General features: G+C 45.1%; 1 protein-coding gene across 1 annotated transcript in view; it reads right to left on the bottom strand.

Annotated features, from left to right (window-relative positions):
• Positions 1–27,070, bottom strand: part of CDH22 (cadherin 22) — a 1,590,820-nt gene that overhangs the window by 1,154,434 nt on the left and 409,316 nt on the right. Inside the window, exon 2 of the mRNA XM_085619354.1 lies at positions 15,922–17,867. Coding sequence (XP_085475480.1) covers positions 15,922–16,215 — 294 coding nt within the window. The 5' untranslated portion in view covers positions 16,216–17,867. The remainder of the gene's footprint in view (positions 1–15,921; positions 17,868–27,070) is intronic.

The following is a 27,070-nucleotide window of genomic DNA, read 5'->3' as shown; positions in this document are numbered from 1 at the left end:
GCTCTATCGCCTGTCTCCTCAACATATGTGAATCATATGGTAGTAGGTCTGGATACGATATAAACTGGGAGAAATCCATCTTATATATGCTCCGAGGCTCCCCACCGCGGCTTCCGTCAGGCTGTAACATTCTACTAGCTAACGACGGGTTCAAATATCTTGGCATATACGTCACGGCCGACCGGGACAAATTTGTCGCGGAAAATCTAATGAGGCCCCTCCAACGGCTTCGCACCGACGTTAAACACTGGCGCACATTGCCGCTGACATTGCTTGGGCGGGCTTCGCTCTTTAAGATGCTCGCCCTCCCGAGATTCCTCTATGCGCTGCAAAATACCCCCTTCCCCATTGCACCCTCCTACTTCACGGCGATCAACGCTGAGATCACTCGTCTCCTCTGGGAGGACAAGTCGCCTCGCATTGCCCTCCATAAGCTTACCAGTGGCTGGTATGATGGAGGTATAGCCCTCCCCGACATGAAGACCTATTACTGGGCGTCGCACCTCATGGTTATTAACCAGTGGCTCCATGTGCCAGGGGATGACCCCGCATACCGTATGGACCGTCAACTACTTGGCCCCGGAGGGGTTATGGGAGCCCTTTACAACCCAAAAAGGGGTCGCGTTCCGGCGGGGCCCGCAGCCCATACCCTCCGGATATGGCACGCGGCGCAACGGGCGATGGGATGGGCTGGAAAGATTACCCAGGCAACGCCGCTTTGGGACACCAGGCAGCTCGGGGTACTTCGCACTACCAAGGGGTTCCACCAGTGGGATCTTATTGGTATCTCCAGGGTGGGAGACCTCTGGCGCAAGGGAGAGGTGATCACTTTTGCCCTACTGCAAGCGGACTACGACCTGGCGGACACCGAGCACTTCCGATATTTACAAGTTCAACACGCTCTTCAGGCGGCGATACCATGTGGGACTCGGCTCCCTGAGTCATCGCCCTTAGAGGACCGGCTCCTCATGGAGCATCTGCTCCAGAGGGCGACGTCCCTAACGTACCGGAAGATACTAAATAACCGCCCGACCCTTTTTCCGCCCTCAAGGGGAAGTGGGAGGCAGAACTTGGAGAATTTGATGAGACGGACTGGAATTCCGCGCTCTCATCCCCCAGGGAGGTGGGCATATCTTCCAAGCTCAGACTGGTCCAACTCAAAATTTTGCACCGCACATACTACACCCGCACCCTCCTATTCAGACTCCACCGGGTGGAGTCCCCGCTGTGTCTCAGGAACTGTGGCCACGAGGGGACCTTCTTGCATACCCTCTGGGAGTGCCCTGTCGTGGCGACGTATTGGAAAGGGGTGTTGCGTATTCTCTCCCAGGTAACAAAAATTCCCACGCTGCCGGAACCCCGGCTGTGCCTCCTTAATGTCTGGGAACAGACGGACCACAAGAAGGTGACCCAGCTTTGGGTGACTTTGGGACTCATGCTCGCAAAGCGTAACATAGCCCAGAAATGGGGATCGGGGCTGGGGCCTACCCTGACGCAGTGGATCCGAGATATGGACCTTGTAATGGTGACCGAAAAAACTGTGTATGTCCATAGAGGGTGCCCCAAGAAGTGGTCCCAGGTCTGGGGTGGATGGAATGTATACCGGGGAAATATCTGTGAGCCCCCACCGGATGCAGCGGACTCGGATCTCAGTGACCAGGATTAATGGCTCCACTGCTGGAGATGGGCGGGGAGGGGAGCGATGGTGTGTTGTCATTGGGCTGTTTATTTCTCTCTGCGACACCGGTACTGTCATTGCTCCGGTACCTTGTAACCCCTGTATGCCATGCCTTGCACTATACGAGTGGTGTTTGTTTTTCTGTTTTGTTGATAAACCCAATAAAAATATTTAAAAAAAAAAAAAAATGCTAGCCAACTCATTCATCACACTACAAACAACCTAAAATGACTGGCGGTGGATATGAAGTTCAACACACCCTAAAATACCGCTAGTAAATGTCACAGTTTTTTTGCCAACGACTAGTAAGAGAAAAATCACATCAGAGGACACTGGACCAAGTGATGCAAATTTTGGGGCATGTGCAAAGCCCTCATGCCATCCTGCGCCAAACTACACACCTCAACATATAATATTGCAATATTATGAAAATTGACATTATTTCATATTACTCTATATGCATACACAATACAATACAAAAGTACATAATCAGAGCTACATTTCAAGAACATGTCAAATGCTCTTATAATCACTCCTACCTAATAGCTTTGCTTTAATTCTGACTGTTAAGTTAGCTGAATTTATTGTTTGGGATTTTTGAAAAGCAACCCAAGGGGGATTTTGACACTTGAGCTTTTCATATGGTTCTTTTGTTTCAAAAGCTTCCAGGGTGTGCCCTGGGAACATGTCGCTCTCTAAGGATTATTTGGCATGTATGGATAAGAGACAAATAAGGAGTGTATACCTCCCTCAGCTACACTTTAATTGCTACTAGTAGTAGTAGTAAGACAAGGAGTCACGTGCTGGCACGCGTGTGTGGCATGACAGTGATACGTTCTATTTTGCTTTTCCAAGCAGCAAAATGTGCCACTGTGCCAGTAATCCAGCAGGAGAGTAAAACTGGCAGTTTTTTAAAGGGGGCTTCAAAACGGGTCTCTATCGAGCTCTGTTTTGTGCCCTGGCACAGGCGGTCCGTTTTTTTCCGGACAGCAGGCACATTATCTGCATGTGCACAAACTGCTCACTTCTCACTAGTGGAGAAGTTAGGGCATGACGTCATGCCAGGTGAGCGTTGTAGGGGATGGAACATCCTTTAGAGAGAGTCATTTTCTCTCTGGATTTCCCTTCTCTTTTTGAAACTCAGGAGCAGCACCATTGTCGTGGTGGCACCAGGGCTTTAAGTGGAAGCTTTTTCAATATAATATACAAGCCATAGTTGCTGCTTATTTATCTTAATGCAACTAACAACCATTGACAAAGCCAATAGTCCTGACTTCTTGTAGGTATGATGTTACTTGTTGTATCATATATCTGGATGCAATGACAGAAACAGCAAAATACAAGTTGGGAGGTACACTATCCTAAGCACAGATTTTTAGCTTACGTGTGTTTAAGCCACGCCCTTAATTTAATTGGCCGCGCACCTTTGAGAGACACCCCCCAGTTTTTTTATCCCACTGGTAAAGATCATGGATCTCCATGGCGTCTCGCCTCACCAGGTTTGGTCCATATTGCCATAGTGTTGATGGTCCACTATAATGCCACCATAAATCCCAGTATATGCTACCCCATCGCACAGCTCATGGCTATGTTCCTGCTGAGCTGTGTTGGCCCACATTGCTAGTTCCTTTGTGGTCTGTGGTATTCCATGGTTTCTGGGACTAACATATTCTGGTAGCCCTGACCTTTCCCATATAAATAAGTTCATAGCACACTGCCAGCTGTTATACTACAGTCCTTAGTTCATGGCATCAAACTGGTTGCAAAATCATTGAATTCGTTGTACCTTCTAGCTCCCTCCAATGCCTGATTCACTGCAGAACATAAAACCTTGCCACTACCAGTATCATTAGGGGTGAGCAAAGATGCTGTTATTGCCATCACAACTTTTAAAAACATGTTCTTGCTTTGCAACTTGAAAAATCGCACAATGGGGCTCATTGCGAGCCCTTCATCGCTCTTGTATATTTCCCTCTGCATTGCAAGGTGTGGAGCAGCAGCCAGCCTCTCCAGCACCGCCACGCTCTGACTTGTGTTCCTGCTGCTGAAAGTCAGAGGGCGGACTTTGAAGCAGCTAAAAAAGGACATGTCGCGGCCCATAAGTGGCCATTTTGTTTCCTCACAGTTTCTTGGGTAAGAGCAGGGAAATACAATGTCGGGCATGACATCCAACTGCAAGCGAGTGATGGGTAAAGTGAAACTGCAGTGATCTAAGCCAGAGTTGGCAAACGTTGTACTTCTCTCAGAAATGAGAAATTCCCTAAATTCACTAAACTAGTTGGCCATCATCTAGCTCTTCCTCGCTTATAATCTTGACACCACATCCAGATTCTTGGTGCCCCTTCATTCCCACCATTGCTACGTTCTGGTTGCTCTCTGGTTTCATATATACTTAAGTCTGTTGTAAACCATGGATCCCGAAATTGTCTAATTACAGCACAAGGGGACGAGACATACAAATATGTATGTAAAGACATGAGGGGCACAATCCATTGGTTGCAAGTCTAGCTCATGTCAGACTAAAAACATAAGTGTGAAATTATTAACTGAGGATTCTAGAGCTTGGGCTTTCTTATAGCCCAATTGCTCCCTGCATTGCCAGATTCCTTATCCCTAAATCCCTCATCCCAATCGTTGTTTTTACACGGGAAGCATCCTTTTAGTTGGCATGCGACAGGTCAGTGTAACCCTTGGCGCGTTGACTCACTCAGAGTTGGTTAAAGGTAAAGTGCGGCTTAGAAGGGTTAGAGAGTTGGCCTTTCAAGCTACACATTTCAGAAATGACAGAAAAATACACCTCTTGGGCAACATAAAATGGGTTGTTGTGCTTTGTGAAGGTCTCAGCTAGTGGTGTGTTCCCTTCTCTGCCAGATGCCCAGTGCTGCTGATACAGCAATCTCAGCTCTCCTGCTCTGTCCCTGATGCATTGCTCATAATTCAGCCTCTCCTGTCACTCCTGTATCTCAATCCCGCCCCCTCCATGCTCTTCGGCCTCTCTGATGCACTGTCACGTCCCATCCCGCCCCATGCCCTCATCTCTTTCCTCATCTCCTCATTTCCTTCTGTGATCTGCAATTCTCCACCCTCTCCTTTTCTCTTCCTCTCACTTACTGTCAACTAGTCATTTTATGGATCCTCATGTTTCATGCCCCACTCTTCCCTTCCTTTTCTCTTTCACTCCTTTCTGTGACACTCTTTGTCTTCTTTGCTCTCTCTCGACATTTGTATTGTCTGGCTGGTTCGCCAAACTCTTTTTGTCTTTGTCTCTATGTTTCATGTCTCCTCACCGCTTCATATCTTTCCGCGGAGAGATCTGCATGTCCTATCACATTTCTTATGCTCCTTTCATCTTTTGCTCGTTGTCTGGGCACTCTTATCTGCTTTCCTGTTTCTCCTCCCTTTCAGTACCTGTCTTGTTCACAAAGTCCATTTTTTGCCCTGGTCTTTGATTCAAATCCCACTCCCTACTCATCTGTGCATCTCTTCTCTGGCTTCTACTGCATGTCTTCTATTTTCCTTGCCACTCCCAGGGGCATAGCTTCGAGGGGGGGTGGGGTGTTTAGGGTGTTACACACCTCAATAAATGCACGTTCTGATAAATAGTTGGGTACAGGTGCTTTCAGTCGGGTATGTAGAACTGTCTGTCGGATTTCACCAGGAATTTTTACATTCACACAATACACTCTTTCTCTCACGGCTCTTGAAGTCCTCGAAAATGTGGGTTATTTGACAAAATATTGTGTTTTCTCTCACTTAGTACTTCTACCAATCCGCATTCCTCTCCCTTTCCCATGCCGATGAGACTCTTTTCATGCACCTTGCTTGTCCTATTATGTATTATAAACATAACATGCCGGCATGACTGTAGGGAAAATCTGAAGCCCACCCGACCCAAAACTTACTGACCAAGCTACGCTTTTTCTTTAAAAAACTCTTCTTTCACCTCTGTGCGACATGTGCTTCCCATCACTCCCATCCTAATTTCCTGAACTGCTCCTAATTTACAACTCACTCCTCAACTTTTCGTCCCTTGCACTAATTTGCATACCCTCTCTCATTGCTCTTTCCCCATTTCCTGATCATCTCTCCTCATTCTGCTGCTTTGTTTTTACTTACCTTTCAATTTCTTGCATTGGACTGCACCCCTCTCGCGCTCTGTCTTCCCCTCTCCTTTGTAATTCAATCCTCCGAGACAGCGCATGTGCTGTCTGTTGTGAGGCATACTGTGGCTTACCAAGAACATAGGGGGGCTTGATGCCCGCCCCTTGCTTACAACTGATCGGCTTTCCTGCCACTCTGATTTGCTTTCTTTTTCATGTCCCAGCTTATTATTCTTGTGATTGGCCCTCCCCTGCAGCGCTTCCTCTTTACCATTGCTTTGATTGGCTGGCACCTCTGCTTCAACTGCCTGCTTTTCAAGCACTACTTTTTTCCATGAGAGTGCATGTGTTTTTCAACTGTCAGCCTTGTGTAAGTCTCCTGTACTCCGTGCTGCTCTCTGTCACACGTGTTGCTCTCTGTCACCCGAGTGCTTCTCTCTGACCTGAGCAGAGAGAGAGACAACTGCTAATAGCGCCTTATTCTGTGTCGGTGATGCCACGTTCATAATTACTGTGTTCAAAGGGGATCATCTCAAAGTAAAAAAAACATTGACAAACTAGCACAATTACAAGAAAAAGTGACACGAATAATTAAAGAGCTGGAGCGGGGACGTGTAATAGACAGTTCGAGCTTAATAAATGTAGTTTCCCAAAGGGGAGGATGAAGAAAAGACACAACAGCTCTATGCAAAAGTTGCAGACAGTGTAATGTGCAGGCGGGGCATGATGTTCCGAAGGCGATAATGACTGTTACAAGAGATAATCTTTCTAATGAAGGAAAATCAATGCTGATTATTCATAAGACAATGCCTTAAACCTTCACACCACTTAACTCCTGGCCTGGCTGACACCTGCAGTGGATGGAATGTCACCCACCAGACTTCAGGCTTCACCTTGATTTATTGACAGAGTGCAATACCATCAGGATTGCACTTGGCCATCCTGGGAGGCCAAACTGGAGCCTCCCAGGCGTTCTGTTCTGACTATGCACGGGCATTATTCAGTGTTTCTTTCCTTCAACTGCCTTTTATGTTTGCTTTCGCTTTCCTTTCCCAAATATTCCCAGATCTGATAATTAAGTCTGGTTACTGTGCTGTCTGTCTCTTTTCATCAACTCAATCAATCAATCGATCAGTTCATTTGTAGAGCACACTACTTACCCGTGAGGGTCTCAAGGTGCTGGGGGGGGGGGGGGGGGGGGGTGCTGCTACTGCTCGAACAGCCAGGTCTTGAGGATCAACTACTCTTCAAATCCAGTTTTTTCCTCTCTATCTCTACAGGTGGCAGACTTTAGGACCTCTGCCACCCTCACAGATGGCCCTCCACTTGCTAGGGGGCTACATCTGGCCACTAGAATGTAATAGACATAATGCAACCCGCGCAGGATACTCTGACACTCTCTGGTATACTACGCACTGGTCCCCAGTGCACTCAAATGCATCTGGAAACTCTGCATTCTATTTAACACAGCCATACTCACTCATTCTTAGTGCATCTTTCTAAGTGCAGATTACACATCCAGAAGGAACCCACTGAGAATATTCAAGGACATTGAGATTGCAGTATCCGGTAGCAAGTCAGAAGATACACAGCACATTCAGGTGCATCCAGACACATAGTATTACACACAACAGACTAAGGTGCACCCAAGCATTCTGCACCGCATATAACCTATTAAGCCACACCGAAACATAAGAGACCATATTCTGTACTCTTAGGCATGCTTATAAGTGTGCTCCTATTACCTTCCACCAAACTCATCAAAAACATTTCACTCCATCCAGTACAGCCACACACCGCACTCTTAGACACACTGAAATATACTTCAAACCACTCTCAGCTTGTCCACAGAAAATAAAACACTGCAAACTGATCCCAAAAACTTGAATTGTGTCCTTCACTCTCACTTGCCAAGTAAGCTAACTGCCATCGACATCCCATCACTCATAAAGACACTCACCTATGTTAATAGGCTTCAACATACTCACACTCAACAACACAAATTCACTTCATCAACACAATTCGTAAAACTCCATATCCTACTCAGCGTACCCTGATATACCCTAAACAACTCTCTCAATGAAAAAATAAAGAGGTTAGAAGATCGTTAAAAGCATTCAAGGTTCTCCGAGACCTACAACGTTTGGGTAGCAGGTTCCTGTACATACGGACCTCAAGTCAGGCAACCAAAAAGCCATCAGAGATTGTGTCTTGTGGGACTATCTTGCATGAACACAGATTGGTCTGGAGCCATTATCCCATCTATCACTGGAAGTAGGTGGTTTGCCAGTACTTTTGCAAGTATTTTAGATTCCATGTTTAGAAGGAATATCGGCCTGTATGAGGCACACTCCTCTGGAGGTTTCCCTGATTTGTGGATTAAACAATAATTTCCTGCCTGATCACCTCGTACTTGGACCTCTTGGCATATATTATACAGTGGTTTGATTACCTTGCTCTTGACACATTAAAAAAATTCAGAGATGGCAGCCATTAGGATCTAGAACTTTCCTGCTCTTGATTTGGGCTAGGGCCTCTGCAATTTCTCTCTCCTTAATGTCAGCCTCTAGCAAGTTTCTGGACTCTCAACTTAGTTGTGGCACTAGGTTATCATGCACAAATGTGTCCATGTCCTACTCTGCCTCATGGTAGAGGCATGAGGTATACAAGGCCCTTAGGTATCGTGAAAAGGTCTGGGATATGTCTGTAGCTGACTCCACTGGTTCTCCCTGCTACGTGAGGACCAATAGGATCCATCTCTGGCCTTTCTCCTTCCTGGGCAGCCAAGTTAGCATCTTTCTGACCTTATTACGTGTCTCAGATAGTCTGCTCTGCGACGCTTTGTAAAGTGTCCTATCCTCCTGGTGAACCACATGCCTATATTCTTTACTGAGGTGTGTCAGGCTCAACGCCCACCCTGGTGCGGTGCCTTTGCATTTCCAGCCTGTCTCTCTGTCAGTTCGCTTTCCATATCCACCATCGTACGGAGTCTGTCTATCTTCTTCCCCACCACATGTGCTATTAAGTGGCCTTGCATTACCATCTTATAAGCCTACCAGAGAACAGCCACTGATGTTACCGATCCCTCGTTCTCCTGAAAGTAGAGGGTGGATACACTCAGGACATGGCTTCTGGTGGCCCAATCTGTCAGCTCCCAGGCGTCCAGGTGCCAGCTGGAGCCAGCGCAGGTCCTTGGTGACCAGAGCTTCATAATCATTGGAGAGTGGTCCGAAACACTCCTTGTTGAAGAGATTGTGTTTCTATATCTATATTGTTGGGACCCAGGAACCAACACATATTCTACCTGTGCCAGCGAGCCAGATGTGTTGGCTGTGTGTGAAAACTGCCTGCCCCGAGGTGTAAGACCTGCCAAAAGTCTTGCATTCCCAAGACCTCCAAAAAGGAGCGAAGCAGTGAATCATCTCTAGGCTACGCCCATCTGTGTCATGCGGTCCTTCTCCCCCTATAGCATCAGATTAAGGTCACCTCACGCCAGTATCAAGGCCTCTGGCCATTCAGCGATCCATTCCCCATTCCTCCCAGTCCGCGTCCATGGAGACTGGGAGAGAGGTACCAGGAGGCCACTATCAGGTGTTTCCCGTTCCTGGTGCTCACCACCATTGCCCAACACCCAGCCGGGTCAGTCCATGTTTTTGTGACCTGGAACGGTGTTTATCTGTGCATAAGGATCCCAGCCCCCCCCCCCAGTCCTCCGCAGAGTAAGCCACATGTGCCATAATGTGGTACCGGCTCTGCCCTAGGAAGTTGCAGCGGGTGCCCCTTAAATGATTTTCCTGCAGCATGATCAGGTCCGGTAAATGATGTGCCAGGTATCTTAGCCCCACTCCCCTTTTTAATTTGCTCCCGAACCCATTTATATTCCACAGGATAATCCTAAAGTTGACTCAGATTGGCAACCAATCTAAGTCAAAGTCTGTAAAGTGTTCTGAGCGGTGTTATGCTGTCCCCACCGCCACTTTATCCAGTGACCAACTGTTCCTGCCGCAGCTCTCCTTAGCTATTCCCCACCCACCCTCCTTCCATCTAGTTCTGCAATTATATAGTGACACACACCACCAATGCTCGAGGCACCCGTCGCCCCCACCACCAAAGTTGTGTATTTCTTACCATCATGCCCAAACAGGTGTTCCAACATTGCCAGCCTGCTGCTTCAGTCTCTAGATCGAGCTCTGTGTCACCCACCAGTCTCCATTGCCCACCCCCTCAGGAGCATGTCTGGTTCCCCCCAGTCTCTCAAGCAACTTCGTTCACCAAGATTGGGGTGACGGTTGGGAGGCTCAGGTCTTCAACATCTTTCCTCGAGAAAATCAACCCTTTGTCTGACTTTCCCAAACCTCTGTTTCTAGTGGCCTGCAGAAGGCCCTGTTGTACATCTGCGCCCACCTTATTCCTCTCCACTCGCACCTCTGCCTTATGGGGCGGACACTCTGGAGTGTCGACACAGTCATCATCTAGGTCGTTGTGTCCACCATTTGCTAGTGAGCTCCCCTTCTTGTTTTAGCGGCATTGGAAGGTCATGCCTCTCCAGCCATTTCCCTACCCCCTTTGCCTTGGTAAAAAAGGGAGCTTCTCTGCCCACTGTGACACGGAGGCAGGGCAGGAAAAGCAGTACAAACCTGATGATGAGGTGCCGCAAATGTTTCTTGACCGCCGTGATGTTTCACATTGGCACTGCACCATCGTGGTACAATCATGGTGTATACTCGCTGGGCTGCCCTAAACCTGTCAGAAACCATGAGATCATATACATTCCCTTCTGAAGGTGTTCACAGAGTCCCCTCTAAGGATAAGATGACACTGACACGTGCACAAAAAAATCCCCCAAGCATGGAGGAATGGGTATGTGGAAAAATGCCCAGAGTCTAGAAATTACCTGCAGACATCTACTAGGAAAGACCTATTTCAAAAGTAGGTCCCCATCCTATTGATGAAATCTCAGAATAATGCAATACATTTCTAATCCCGGAATACCAATCTCTGTGGTTTTTGTAATTGCAGATGGAAAATTTCAGCATTGAAATTTCAACTGAACTTAAAATCAAGGCCTTTCTTGTTTGTGTAACTATTGCACCCACTTCATTTGATCTTTGCATTAATTGACTTTTTTGGGATCATTGTTAATATCCTTCCAGGGTTTTTTCAACCAACAGAGCGATATTTATGTGCCTGGGCCACTTGATAACCTTAAGACAAAGATATAAATTAAGAATTCTTTTGCATCCTAAAGAGTGTGTTTACAAGCCAAAATAGAATGTTTATTGAAAATAAAATATTTCTTTTTGACATTTATGGTAGTCTATGTGGGCAATAGAAGACCAGAGAGAGCGTCCGTGATGGATGGTGGTACCTCGTGAACATATGCCCGCTTCCAGGTGACATTGAAGATCTTAGACCTTCAACCGAGGTTCAGCAGAGAGATGGCTGCTCCACAGCCACAGTCAGAAGGAGTTCATTGAGAAAGGATCTTTGAGAGAAAGGACCGTGTGGGTGCTTGGAACTCAAGCTTTCAGGTGAGACATCTCTTGAGACTGTGACACCCCGAAGAAGAGGAGATATGGGCGAGTGGTGCACCAGCTCCTCCTCCAAGGATCAGTCAGATACTGCTGGCCCTGTGTAATGTGCTTTATATTTAATGATAGTGAAGTCATTTATTAGTTAGTAGGGGCAGAAGCTGCAGTTCCTGTGTTCTCACTTGGAGATACTGTGCCAGCATTGTACTTGTTTCTGTGATCTTATGATGCAATTCTTAAGTGTTACAATTACTGTAGGATTCGTTGGGTCATTTCACATTTTTGATTTCACACTTTTGGCAGTTGGATCCACAATAGGAACCCTGATACTACACTTGACAGGAAACATAGTTGAAGTGATGGGGTTTATATGATTTGGGTTTGTTTTTGGGAGTTTTATAAGGTGTCAACTTGACCCAAAGGTATTAGAGCGCTTTACATGAGCACCAGTTGAATTACAGACGGACACATTTATTTTTGGGCACAGGGAGATTAAGTGATTTGCCCAGAATCACAGGATCTTGAGCTTCCTGCCAGACACGAACCCCGTTCTCCCGCTTCGAGGTTGACCACTCTGGCTGTTAGGCCACATCCTCGCCCCTAATTCTTTCTGTTATTGTTTTATCTAAGTTTTCATACATCGGTGTAGGCGTTTGTGAAGCACCTGCATGAAGGGCCTGCCTTCTGGTCCTCTCACCATGGGTGCTTCATACCTTAGGGTCCCTCATGCCATAGTGCCCAGCACCCACTCTGTTCATGCAACAGACTCAATTTGTTAAGTTCTGCTATGAGTTTTGCAGTCCGATAAATTTACAGTGCCTCAAAGTGGCCGGAGGATGCTGTAAGTTGGAATGTCGATGCTTCAGAGGACAGCTGAATTTTATATATCTCTCTCTCTCTCTATATATATATATATATATATATATATATATATATATACATATACATACATACACACCTCTGTTTTGATAATATAAAAGAGGAAAGAGAGGAAAGGCCAGGATGGGATTATCAAGGATAATCAGATATTCAAATATTCCAGTGGCAGCTACCAGGTCTGAAATGTGCCCTTATGTGAGAACCATCAGGGCTTTGGACTTGGGTCAGAGTTGAGAAGTATATAAGAACAGGGTGGCATCCTACCCACCTACAATCAGTTTCACAGGTCTATATTTAGTATGCAAGGGACTAGCATGGTGCAGTTGTAACGACTCGGTAAGTGGAGTTGTCAAACGTGACACCTTATACCAATATTTTCAATTTGCTGGGATCTACTAGGAAGATACTGTGAAAACGTAGCACAAAATAAGCCAACTAAATGTGCATTTAACATATCCCTGAAGACAAAACAATCAGGGGACAAAAGTTACAGAATCCGGTCAGTCCAGACATGCACACCCACAAGAGTCTGAATTTACCAACAGATGGATCCTGACCATGCCTTCATGTCACACATCTTGGGGATTTGGGTTAAGGAGGCGCACGCTTGGCACAAACACGTAGGTGTCAGGGCAGAGCTGGAGAGCATCAGATCAAGGCAGCCATGTTGGATTTTGTAAATTTATCTGTAGTCACTGGAATGCTGGCAACAGAAATCAGAATAAGACCCTCAATAGAGTTAGGCAGTCGAACCTGGCTATGATCCTGTGAGCAGGCTGCAAAGGAGGAGAAGTAGGCAAAAGGGTTTGTGCACTTCTGAAGAAGTGCAGATAATATTAATGAGATGATTTTCGATGGATGGATGATGAAGGTCAAACCACTGCAGCTTCATCAGGCTATTTCGAGCATTGTGAGATATGCTGCAGAAGAGATAACTATGTCTACCTCCCTCCTTTCCTCCCCTTCTGCCTACTGAACTGCTAAAGGTAAACTTTGATAACAAAGTCCTGCTACAATGTTTGTTAATCCAATTGGGCATATTAATCCTTTGTGTTTGCAGTTAAATGTGACAAGTTTGTAAAAAGATAAAGCAGTGGTTAATTATATTTCACGCATGAGGTGTGTGTCCCTAAAAAACATTAAGAAAGCTTGAACCTTGCTTGGCAGAAGATAGGCGCTCATTACGTTGAAGGTCGGACGAGCATCCGATCGCCATCGAAGCAGGATTGAGACTGTCCGACAAGGATTCAACAGTCCCAACCGCCATATATTGATCAGACCACCGTGTAGGCAGTCGGAACTGCCTTTTTCTACAGCAGCTTGAGATGCGCCTCGGAAAAGGGCTGAAGCGCAAACTGCAGTAGAAAAAGGAATTTTTCAAATGTTTGGAGAGCACCACATGTGTCGCCTGGCCATTTAGCAGTGCCCCACGGAGAATGGAAGCTTTGCATGGGGCCCCCAAAGCCCCTTTCTGACACCCTTTTCATTGCGGTGGGACCGCCATGAAAAGGCTGTGGGAAATGGCCATCGTGATTCTGACGGCGGTCCCTGAGCAGGCACCGCTTCCATTCAGGATCATGATTACCGCCACCCCGTCGAGATCAGTAAATCCTGGTGGACATACAAGGGTCTGAAGGGCTGTCCATGGGTGGGACCGCCACTGACTGACTGTCGGTGGAGGTCCCACCGGCATTGTAATCCCACCGGCATTGTAATGTGCCCCATAATCCAGCATGGGAATAAATGGACAAAGCAGAATGGGAACCTTTGATCTCACAGGACTGTAAGGTTATTGGGATACTGACACTTCCAGAAGTGGGCTGGCCATCGGGAAAGGGAGTCCATAAACCATAAGTTAAGTCAGAGTGACATCTGACCTCTAATGCTCCGTCTTTCAGAGGCAATATTCTCCAGTTTTCTCTGCCCTTCAGCCTGCCATTCCAAACACTGCAGCATCTATCTGAAATCACTAAAAACGCCAGATGGTCTGGGGCAAAAAGTTTAAAGACTTTAAACACTGAACTATTTTTTAACTACAAACATTTTCATGAATTCCTGTTTTTATTTTTTTATATTTTCTTGAGATATATTAAACATGTCTTTGAAATTATGGGTGGGTATTCTTCTGCTGAAATTACACTTGTGGTAAAATGGCAGCCATAGAGTTTAAAAGTAATTTCTAAGTCAGCTGGCCACATTTTATTTAATAGTGAAACTCATAGTTCATTCAAACATGTTTTGAGTTATCTACAAAAGAAAACTTGCTCCTAAGAAAACATATGCTCACTATGTATGTTTCATTTGTGCAATAGTAAAATGTATTTCATTCACAAACTTTGAACAATTTGAAACCATGAATGGGAACTGCGTGACTAAAACAGGATATAAATGCGTAAAATGAGCACACTTGAATTGTGAATATATTGACATAGTTAGACAGTTATAAAGTGAATCTTTCCACAGAATGCAAACTCAAAATTATACTAATTCTAATCCCAGACCATTCATTGGGAAACTACATGACCCACAGCAGATTGTTAATTAGAGAGTTTAACAATACTCACACCAGGCTGCTAATGAGGAATTTAAATTATACCCACGCGAAACCACACTAATGGCCACAAACAAAGTCCATAGGAAATATACAGAATGTCCACTCTCCCGCCATTAGCAGAATACTTTAAATATACTGTTCATGGCACATCCCTAACGAAACGTAAACAATACCCAACCCACACAATTACTTTGAAAAGTTACAAAGACACACACAAAGCTAATAAAGGGAAACTTTGACATGGTGCTTTCTTAGGCTGGGGAGAAATTAAAAATATGTTGGCATAATGTGCGTAACTTCGTGAATTTCGCGTTACTCTTGTGACACAAAATTCACCAAATTACGCCATTAAGACACATCGTGTAAATATGATGGTGTTTGCTTCAAAATTATAGTGCAGGCGCGCTGGAACAGAGTGAACACCCAGAACCTAAGCAGCTGTTGTTTGCTGCAAATGTTTTTTCCGCACAATCCGCACAATTTATTGTGTCAAAAAATGATGGAAGAACTAATTTCACGACGAAATATTGAACTAAATGATGAATTTTTAATTTCACAAAATTATCCATAAGTTCAGGTAATTTTCACAATATGTCACTGAATTGCACAAAAGCAAACTACACAAATGTGGCACACTCTATGTTAAGCTATATTTTATGCTGTATGTTGTGTATCATGTTTTGTTAGGGAATGCTCTGTTATAGAGATCTGTATAGCGATGTACGCCACAGAAGAGGTTCAAAGCATTTTCTAAGCACAGTAAACTTTAAATATCACCAAAAGACACACCGCATGAAAGACATTATTGAAATTAAGACTACTCTGTTAATGTAAACATTTTACTAATATTCCCATAATGAACAAATGCAACTGGTGAACACAATTCATACCATATTACTAACTGAAAACTATGCCAGTGCCCACAGAACACCACTAATAGAACATTTTATGAAAATTCCCAGCGTGCTAATAATGCAAGATTCTGTGATACGCACGCAAACACTGATAACATCAGGTCAATCCAATAACTGTTACCTGCACAACACTTCTTGGGAACACTTTTTCAAACATAACATTGACAGCTAAATGGAGAATTTTGGTTGATGAATACTGGAATGGTGCAAATTGGGATATGAAAGTCCAACAGAGCAGATGATGGGACAAAACAAATGTGCTCACCTTTCCCACATAGAGTGGCTCCGTACCAGTGTACTCTTCGACCACAAAAAACTGGTTCCACACCCAGCCCCGTTTTACGCGTCCACCACCAGTAGATGCCATTCTAGACTCCAAGGACTGGTCCGTGTCCATAGAGAGTGTACCAGAATGCTTCAGGGCGCAGACCAGCAGAAGCATGGTGAACACATAGCCCTGGAAAGCCATCGTTGCCAAGCACTGGAGTGATGCGCTTACGAGATGTTGCATAATGGACACAGGCATCAAAGTGTGACGGTCAATGTGGAATCCATTCATGTGCAATCTGTCAAACAGGATCAAACGTGACAAAAGAGTCTTCGTTCTGTCTAAATTGGTCTTGCCAGTTCCACAACAGATGTCCCTCGTGCTTTCACTATGCTCAGGGGAGGCCCATCTCTTTGATTCGCCCTTGATTCAGCAGTGACACTCCAATTTAGTTGACCACGGAATGTAAGGACCTTGTTTGTCCATTACCCCAAAGACGAATATTATGACCCGTTATATCTCACTGTAGGTAGAAGGATTGCTCCCGAAGATCCATGGTGACCTAACCGCTAATTCATGACAATGATCCAATCATGTTTCGAATAACTTCCAAGTCACCAAAAATACCATCAATCAGGGAAGAAAATGTAATGCAAAGGTTGATGCCTGGAGAGTATATATCCATTCAAAGTAACCAAAGAAGCTGCTCAAACCAGTAATGTGACTTTATTAAAAAGAGTATTACCATCAAGAGTTGTCTGGGGTAGTCCTTGTTTACTGTGTTCCTGCCAGAAGTTGGGAGTCTCAGCTTTTCACGTTTGATGGTGAGTGAAGCAACACTATTCAGGGTCTCTCTTGGAGGGATTAATATTACTTTGTAGATCCTTCCATATACTACTCATATCCTTTGGGTTGCAAAAAATGACTGTACATAAGATCTAAGTTCCCTATACCAACTACATCTGACCTCCACTGGCTCACAACCATTTCCCCTCTTTCTTGCAACCTTCTGCATGGTTTAACTGTCTCCAGTAAAAAAGGGTGAGGAGTCTAAAACTCCCTCTAAGCAGAGAGAATTCCTCTTTGAGTGTCCTGAATTTCTTCTTTGTCGTGACGAGAACATCCCCATACGGAACACGGTGTCCTGTGATTACAGAGACCACCCTCCCCTCAGCTCAGGGAGTCCATGTGTCAAGCTCTCTTGAAGTGGGATGGCAGAAAGTACGATGAGACACTTACGCTAGAGTCTGGACTTTTACCCAATGGAAATGAGGGATCCTCTCACAGGGAATTCTATGTGCGGATGTGTATGTGTATGACTTGCTTTCAGCCTGTCACAGAAGTGCTTCTAACCACATTCTGGGGCCTCGTCTTCCGTGATTCTTACGTTCTGATTGTAAACATGGAACCCCTAGAAACCATTAACTTAAAATGTCTAATGCCCCAGTTATACCAGTAGCCCTAGAAATAATTTGTAGGGTGTATTCCTACAGGAAGGTTCCTCCCCTTGACTCCCAAAGTATGGACACCATCTCTTTTTTTGGATGTAATTTCAAGCAGGTTTCCCTTCCTGATGACCTATAAGTTCATGTGTGAAATACCATTCCAAGTATTTGGGAAATGCTTCGGGTCCAAGAACCATCTCAAACTTACTTGACAACCTAGGAACATTGAGAATGAGGCCAACTAAAGGACCTGCTAAACGTAGAGGACAATTTAGTCAGAAATGTCATCTTCAGATGCCATATCTATTGAATTTTTGAAGCATCGGATACTTCTCATAACAGCACCATCAGCAAGACTCCGCTTCTCCATTCGTTGTCAGGCGCTCATCCGTTCCCGGCTAAGGAGGGAGGTCCTTGTCAATCACAGCTGCCAGTCATGTCTTGCCAAAGGCTCCATCAGTTTGAAAGACAGGGGTCTGGGTCAGCATTCCAGGGAACCTGAAAGGAAGAAAAGGGACGTTATGAACAGTGACGAAAGCGCAACCGTATCAAAGCTCCTTCCATCTCAGTAATATGCACGCATATAATGGGCAAAGTACTTCTTCTTTACATTGTAATTGAAGAATTAGCCTTTAAATCGAACACCCCCTTCCAAACCACAGTGAACCGGTCCACTTCCTGTGAGGGATGGGCAGAGATGGAGCACTGGCAAGGGCAATGGAGGGAAATGGTGTCTGTAGAAAGTGGGGGACTGGTGTGTCTGCAGGAGGTGGGTGACGTGTGACTAGGCTCCGTCTACAGGTAGAAACTCCATAAGTGGTGAGAAGGGAAGGCATCGGGTGCGGGGAGGAAGAAAAAGAGAGAGCGAAAGGGAGGAGAGAGAAGAAGAGAAAGCGAGAGAGAAAATGGGAGTGGAGGAAGAGTCTTCCACAAAAGCAGAGTAGGAGCGTGCAATAAATGCAGAGATTTGGGCGGATATATGTCTAGAGAGAGATAAACATAAAGAGAGAGACAGAAAGGAAGGAAGAACGAGAAAAGGAGAGAAGAAAAGAGAACCAGCGCGAGAGATAGGAAAGAAAAAGATCCAGTGAGTCTGTACCATAACAAGAGTGAGAAGAACAACAGTATCAAGGAGGGTGGTAGCGAGACTGAGTAAAGCAGAGACAGGGAGGGCCACAAAGTTTAGAGACGGTGAAACAGAGATTGCGAAAGAGAGAGATAGATATAGAGAATGAGACAAGAACTCAGGACAAAGAGAATAAGAGAAAAAGGACATAAAAACTAGAAGTAGAGAGGACGTCCGAGACACTACATACACAGTAACTGCTGAGAGGGAAACAGAGACGGCAGCTGCAGAAGAGAATGGAAGAGACTGCACCAGAGGGTGCAACGGAGGGCAGACAATTGGGATGGCTGGAGCAAAAGTAATTTGGGTACAGACAAAAATATCCCTTAAGGAAGTGAGTGAGAGATACGTCACCACTCTCAAGGTTGTTAGACTGAGGGTGGGAAGTTTTTGTTAGGAGAGGGGACGCACCAGTTTCACTGTGGCGAGAAAACAAGTTATATTTCACTTTTAGCAATACAGTTAGTGATCACTCCCTGCCTTGGAGAGCATTGGGAACTCTGCCAGAATAGGATTAAACATCATCTTCCATGATGACGTCAGTTCCTTGAAGCTAAAATTAACTTCCCTGTGCAGGCAGAGGTTAAATGTTCTCATTTTCTTAATGTACTTTGTGGGAACTCCCATTACCTGCTGCTACCACCTCTTCCTGCTGACTGAAAGATCCAAGTACATGGGGGTCAATGGTGTCTCCTCAAAAGGGTCCCATTGAAAGATCATTTAACCCAATAATAATCCTTCCATCATGGCTGAACCTGCTTCGGGTTTTTTTTAAAAAAAGCACTGGCAAAGACAATTGTTCTCACCCACGAAAGCTGTTGACTTTGGCAATGTTTTGTACTCATGTTGTACAGCACCGCTCCTGCTGCACAGCATGGCAAAAACTAATGAAACAAACATTGGCAAAGTCAATAGTTGTTGCCTATGCAAGATCTATTGGATTTGTCAATTTTTTTTACATGAGCTGCTGTGCAACTTGGCTTAAAGTAAAAAAACAAAAAGGGCTATGACGGGTCCAGCATTGACCACGTCATCTCCCTTTTTTTTCCCTTAAGTGGTATAGACAGCGGAGGAAGTTGGGGGGTGCTGAACAAACCACAGACAGCGGTAGGAGGGATGGCCAGTGGGGAACAATGAACTGCTGGAGGATGGCAGGGGAAAGCAACACAAGGGAGGGAGCAGCAACAAAAGGAGGAAAGAGGCAGAAAGGGAGAGGAACTGCAGACACTTGCACCTTGATAAAGTGCATGTAAAAAAGCAAATGAAAAGGGTGCCTGCGGCCAGTGTAAGGATACTGGTCACAGACAGGAAGCTGTACTTGGTCCATGCTCCATGGCAGGGACACACACGAAGCACCAGGACAAAGCATAGCCTAGCAGGAAAGTTTTACCAATAAGACGCATGGAAACAAGAGTGATGTCGGAGCCAACCAATGGTAAATGTTGGGCAGGCTCTAAGCCTGTTTCAACTATTTTTCTTCATAACAAGAGAAAGTGCTGTGCTGGCAAAATCTAAAACGACATGGCCAACGTTGATGCATTTTTTAAATTTTAGTGCTTTTTCTGTAGTCATGTGCTCCTCTGAGACAACATGGATGGAGATAGGTTTGGAGAGAAAGATGGGTGGGGGAGAGTGCAGTCGAGAGGGGATGGGGGAGCACACAAGCAATGAAGAGTGCTTGAGAGGGCCTGGGGAGAGCAGGTGGACAATGGAGAGCGGGTGGGATGGAAAACAGATTGAGGGGCTGTTGGCAAGAACACGGACAATGGATTTGGCTGGAGGGGCATGGGCAACCACATGGACAAAGGACAGTCAGAGTGATGGGCTGGGGCAAGCAGGACAACAGATGGTTAGAGGTCGGAGCTGAAGGCAAGCAGACAGACAATGGATGGTGGTTGGGAGAAGATGTGGCAAGTACATGGACAACAGTGGGTTGGGCATGGAGGCTGTGGCAAACCACAGAAAACAAAAAGGTGAGTGTTAGGACTGGGTGAGGAACACATAGGAGGAAGAAGTAAATGAGGGAGTCAGGTTAAAAACACATGCACTCTTGAAGAGAAAAAAGAAGCAGTAAAGAAATGTGCAGTGGAAGGACACAAGTAATTGGTTCAGGGAAGGGACACACACAATAAGGAAAAGGAAGCCTCAGGAACCCGACAAATACGAAACAAGCAAATAAGAGTGACAAGAAAGCCAACCAATGTTAAGTAATGAGCTGCCTCCAAGCCCACTGTAAGATAGAAAAAGATCTCACAAGAGACAGTGCATGCGTTGTCTTAGACAAGACCTTAAAAACTATGACAGCAGATCTGTCAATTGATGGCGGACCTTACTACACTTTTGTTTTTCCCTAAAAAATACCTCTTAATTAGGAAGTCTTAAGAAAAAACAACACTAATGCCTGCATGTTACTAAACACCCCTCATTGAGGCATAGAAGCTGCATTCTAACAACACAGATCACAAACTACACTGTACTGTGTTCTGTTGAACTTAGTACAGACGGTACCGACTCCAAATCCTCCCCCTCTCTCATCTCTTCCACATAGGGACTGAGAGTGAGGAAGAGAGCTTCATTTATACCAGTTATTGAGTAGAATTGGGGACATTACTATTGGCAGCCTACCAGGATTTCTGTCGTCACCTTCTCCATTTTGAGCTCTTGAGACATGAATGGAGGGCTGCAGGAAGAGGGCATTCCGATTATGTGTGAGGGAGTTAATTAAAATGCACTTCGTGTGTTTTCGTTTCAGTGGGAAATGCATTTCTCTTTTCACTGCTTTGGTTGTTTAGACATGGAGCTTTGACATGTCGCCACAGCCTATTCAACCAATGCTGGGAAGACAAATGCCTCTCACTCCTGATTCAGGTAAGACGGCGATAGATGTGACCACACAGACGAGTCTCCCTTTAAACTCCCAGCAGAACTACCATTCTTCTCTAATTTAGTCCTAGAATTCACATTTCCATTCATTGGGTTTCTTTTGCAATTGACACTAAAAAACACAAGTGTTGGCCAAGGGGTCTGGCTTTGGTTGCTGACCTTTTGACTTTGCCAATGCTTATTTTGTTTTTGAATGTGTTTTGTAAGAAGACAAGCATTGTTTGAGAACAAGCTAGTCTAAAAGCCAAAATGTAGCTATTTTTTCTGTAAAAGTATACAGTGCACCAGTAGTCTTTGACACCAAAGGGGACTCATTATTGTGCATATGTGCACATTATGCAAATCAGAATGCTGTCACTCACAGTCAGATAAGCAAATGGCTGAAGTGTGCCACACTGTATGCTGTGGTTGCAGAAGAAAAACGTGAACAACAGTACAGCCAACCAATGGATGAAGAGGAGTGATTGAAAGCCCCTGTAATTAAGACTTCTAGCATTTGTTTTTTAATGGTTTCAATCTTTTTATTCACTTGTAACACAGCATGAAAAAACGCCTTGTATGCAATTTGCTCATTAGTCTCCATCGTGCATCATTTAGCACTTGTTTTTTAAAAGTAGGACTTGGCTAATGCCAGACCTAAAAATATGAGCCATTGGCTAAGAGGTGAAAATAAAAAGAAACAAAGCAGAAGAAGAAAGGCAGACGAGAAAAAATATGGAAGTTTAGGGTGTAGAGTAAAAAAATGAATCCGCTCCCAGATGCTGTAGGACCATGTAGCGCCACCTGCTGGACATCATTATTCCTGTCTCTGCTTTTATTCAAACCAATATCCTCTGGGAGGTGGTATACAGTCCCCTATTTTGCTACTCCCTCTGCCAGATTGTTTTGCCTGCACTTCACAAGAGAACAAAAGATGGGGTAGGTGAGGTATAGCAAAAAACAACAAGGAAAGATACAGGGGTATCGAACATTTCTTTTAATAATGAAAAAAAAAGAGGATGGAGGAAAAGGAATACTCCCACCGAAAAAATGGGAGCCCGTCACAACATGGAGGCAGGCTGTGTCAACCAATCAAGGCTGAGGCCCTAATTACGAGTCTGGCGGTCTAAGGACTGCTAAACTCATGGTGGCACGGTGGCGGGGGACTAGCTACCACCGCAGCTGCGGTCTGACCACCCTATTACGAGTAGCGTGGTCAGACCACCCTGGGACCCTTGATGCCGCCAGGGAATCACCATTCTCTGGCAGTGGTGTGGTGGTCTTGAGGCCGCAATATGATTGGTTGGGCTGCCGCAGTCCTGCCAAGCATATTACAAGTTTTTTTCTGGTGCCTCACGCCATGTGAATGCATGCAGGGGGCACAACGTTTTCTGAGGCACCGCCCAGGGAATGCCAAAAACAGCCCACCAGACAGGAGGAAACTCCTAATCTGGCGGGCAGCAGGACCCTGTCTTTGGCCAATACGAAGAGTGGCAGTACCGCACTACTGCACCAAAAGTCGTAATTGGGACCTTAGTTTCAGATTCACAGTCACCCCCTTCCAAAGAGCTGTTCTCCAAAACATGAAATGCTTCCAAGGAAAAGTGGCAGATATAATAAAAGGTATGCATTTGGTGTGTGAAGGCTGAATTCTACATGATATACAGGGTTTTATTGTGCGACAGTCAAACCCTGCGAAGAGTATCGTTTTCAAGAAATCTGTTTTTAAGCCCAGGGCACAAACTTGTCTAAAATAAAAAAAATGGGAGTACAACCTACAGGCGAAAGAGAATGAGATGATCGCTGTTCAATAAATACGTGTGTGAGAACTCAACCACATCATACAGTGTCCTCCCTCCACAAGCAGCGAGACACCGAAAAGTACAATATTGGTTGTTGCGACAACAGTCCACCCCCCCCCCCCCCCAAAAAAAAGAATATAAACATAGAGCCAGATAACGTGCTGCACTCGGACAGAAATATAGTGTAACTTAGCAAACTCCTCAGCAATACATACAGAGTGAGTATAGACTGAAAACAGACAGAAACCAATCACCTCTGTTTCAGGGGAGCCCATTCCCCTGACAACGACTTAACACAGAAAAACTCAGCCCACGTCTAGCAATGTTTCTCAAGACAAAACGATTAGATGATGAGAAGAGAGAAGGCAAAAGTTCAAGTGCACCCAGGGGGAAACGTGAGTGCAGCGAGCTGACATCATTTATGGCAGGCACACACATCTAATATCCACCACACATAACCAGGAGTAATTACACACATAAACTCTGCGATGGACGTGCTATGTTTATGATCCTTATACATATTCGTATTATCGTTCACAGAAGAGCTCTAGCAGGCGTCTGTCTGGCAGATGGCAGTGTATGAGATTTACCAGAAAGTCGCATAAAAGTTTATTGATTGATTGATTGGGGTGATGATGTGGCACCAAAATGTCATAGATTGTTGTTGCTCACAAAAATATTGCCCATTGGAGTTAATAGTAGAAAATCTACACCCGACGTAGCAATATTTTATATGAGATTTAGGCAATGAGATTTATGTCACACAATATTTCTAAGTAAAATATTCGGACATACAACTGGGAGTGCCAAAGAGGCACCTGACTTGGTACTAACCTGATCATGGCACCTACTGTCAGCATCAAGAAGATGTGTCCACACAGAGAGCAAGAGCTGGGAGATCTTCTAGTGGAAACAGATAATCTCAAGCCACAAAGGGCCACACATGCATATGGTCAAGGAAGGAGCAGACAAGACATGACACAAGGTGTCCATGGGGCCTTGGTTCGCTATCTGCGCTAAATTGCACCGATCTTGTTCGTTGTATATACCGGCGCTCTTGAATCTCGAGGTGACGTCACTGCACTGTGTTGTAGTTTCTGTTTCCTCATACTATTTATAGAGCAGTACATTCAACTACAGTGTTTTCCATGTATGTGCTGACTGGTGCATGACTACTTTTTAAATTAACAAATATCCCTCTTATTGACTACTAATTTGGAATAATATTATGGCCAAATTACACATATTGTACAGTAATCTACCACCCTTGTGAGGTTTAGAAGCAGTATGTCTAAAACGACAACAACAAAAGAGAGATTGGCAGAAGCAGAACTATCAGTAGTGCGACAAGTGCGGTGGTACCTGGGTTTGGGGGTATCGGGCCCAATTCACCCTAGTCAATGGCTGTTTCTTTACTACCGAACCGGAAGAGGAGACATTTACTTACTTGCATTAGTGCCTCTGGAACCCTTGTTATGCCTCTGGAAATTGGTCCAGGTTTTTTCATCAGGAAGTGCCATTTAGATGTCCTGTGGGAAGGGATGAATGCAGTTTCTAAATGTTCCTCTGTTATTTCTGTGTAGGAACTGTACAATGGTACTGAGCGGTTTGACGGTATCTCCAATGGGATGATCCTCGGTCATTTTTGGGTAGACTTCTATACATTACTACTCAGTTGTCTAACAGTTCCTCCAATTCTTTGCTCCGTGGTTGTTCTTCTGTCACTCCTGGGTAGACCTCCATACAATACTCCTGAGTGATCTGACAGTGCCTCCAATTCTTTGCTCCGTGGTTGTTCTTCTGTCACTCCTGGGTAGACCTCCATACAATACTCCTGAGTGATCTGACAGTGCCTCCAATGCTTTGCCCTGTGGTTGTTCTTCTGTCACTCCTGGGTAGACCTCCATCCAATACTCCTGAGTGATCTGACAGAGCATCCAATGCTTTGCCCTGTGGTTGTTCTTCTGTCACCCCCGGGTAGACCTCCATCCAATACTCCTGAGTGATCTGACAGTGCCTCCAATGCTTTGCCCTGTGGTTGTTCTTCTGTCACTCCTGGGTAGACCTCCATCCAATACTCCTGAGTGATCTGACAGTGCATCCAATGCTTTGCCCTGTGGTTGTTCTTCTGTCACACCTGGGTAGACCTCCATACAATACTCCTGAGTGATCTGACAGTGCCTCCAATGCTTTGCCCTGTGGTTGTTCTTCTGTCACCTGGGTAGACCTCCATCCAATACTCCTGAGTGATCTGACAGTGCCTCCAATGCTTTGCCCTGTGGTTGTTCTTCTGTCACCCCTGGATAGACCTCCATCCAATACTCCTGAGTGATCTGACAGTGCCTCCAATGCTTTGCCCTGTGGTTGTTCTTCTGTCACTCCTGGGTAGACCTCCATCCAATACTCCTGAGTGATCTGACAGTGCCTCCAATGCCTTGCCCTGTGGTTGTTCTTCTGTTACCCCTGGGTAGACCTCCATCCAATACTCCTGAGTGATCTGACAGTGCCTCCAATGCTATTACCATAAGGTACTTGGGTAGGCAACGTCATTGGTCGTCTTTGGCCACTTACAGCCACATATCAGGCGAGCAAATACTATAGGCCGATAAAAAGTCCAACTATATGATAAAGCACGTGTCTATTGCACACTATCAACTGCACAAGGTCTACCACTTTTTATGGGAGCTCTGACAAGATAAGTAGCATTATTTTTGTTATCGGTTTGGTCTGATTATTAAATTGTTGATCAAGTAAGTACTTCACATTTGATTGTCAATAATTAATACACAAATTATCCTAATAGAGAAAAATACTTTGAGTTAGAGTGCTGGGCACTTTAGTTTTACTATCCTGGCAGAGATCTTGACGTGGGAATGTTCCATGTACCAGGATGAAGGAACAGAACAAAGAGAGGCCTTCACTCAGTGAAGCAGGAATTGTGACTCAAAAGCCTGGATTTTGAACTCTATTCCTTCATGACGACAATTTAAGGTGTTCCTTCAGTCTAGTCAGAGGTCAAACAATTCCAAAAATGAGTGCCTTGTGTAGGTTTAAATGGAACGTTCCTGTAGTGTTGGTAATCCTTGCACCACTCCAAGCATTCTCAAATGATTGACCCGCTCAAACTGGGCAAATTGGACTATCTTTGAGGATTGATTGGTGGTCAGCGTGCCGATGTGAGGAAATCTAGAGACGAGATGCATAATTTGTTCTAGAATAGTGAAGTATCATAGGGGCATATCAGCAACAACCGGCGATAATTATCGCTAAGCGCACTTAGCGCTAGGATAATTATCGCCGGCTAGCGTGGATTTTTATTGCTGATATAGCATGCTATTAGCAACGCTTATCTCAAAAGCGATAAAAATCCTCACGCTAACTGCCTAATGTGAGATTATCACTGGAAACCCAGAGATAATCTCACGCAATGTGGCGTTAGCTTGATGATAGGGACTCGCAAACTTAGTCATGATATCCACCTTCCATAGGATATCATGGCTAAGTCAGTCCTGAAGCAGGCGTAAGGAAAGTAATAACAGGGGTTATCGCTACTTTTCTTGCCGCTATGCTTCATAGCGTGGGGCTTGATGGTAGGAGAAATGTCGCTTAGCGACATTTCTCCTGTCATGTTAGGTCAGGAAAGCCCACTTTGCATCTCATTAGAGATGCAAAGCTGGGCGTTAGGAATCCCTACGCTAATGCAAGTTTTCACGCGTTAGCGTGAGCTTGCTAATTAGGCGATAAAATTATCGGCCGCAAAAGCGGAGATAATTCTATCGCCTCGCCTTGCCGATATGCCCCTTAGAGTTCTATAGTGAATGATGTAAAGCCATTCTTTTACTCTGTAATGAAGAGTGACATCAGAGGGCAGTGGTCAGATGGATCTGAGTGGCAGAGAGAAGAGGATGTGA

This window comes from Triturus cristatus, chromosome 7 (assembly GCF_964204655.1).
Source record: "Triturus cristatus chromosome 7, aTriCri1.1, whole genome shotgun sequence".
In the NCBI taxonomy this organism is placed as follows: Eukaryota; Metazoa; Chordata; class Amphibia; order Caudata; family Salamandridae; genus Triturus; species Triturus cristatus.
This window is presented reverse-complemented; position numbering and strand designations above follow the sequence as displayed.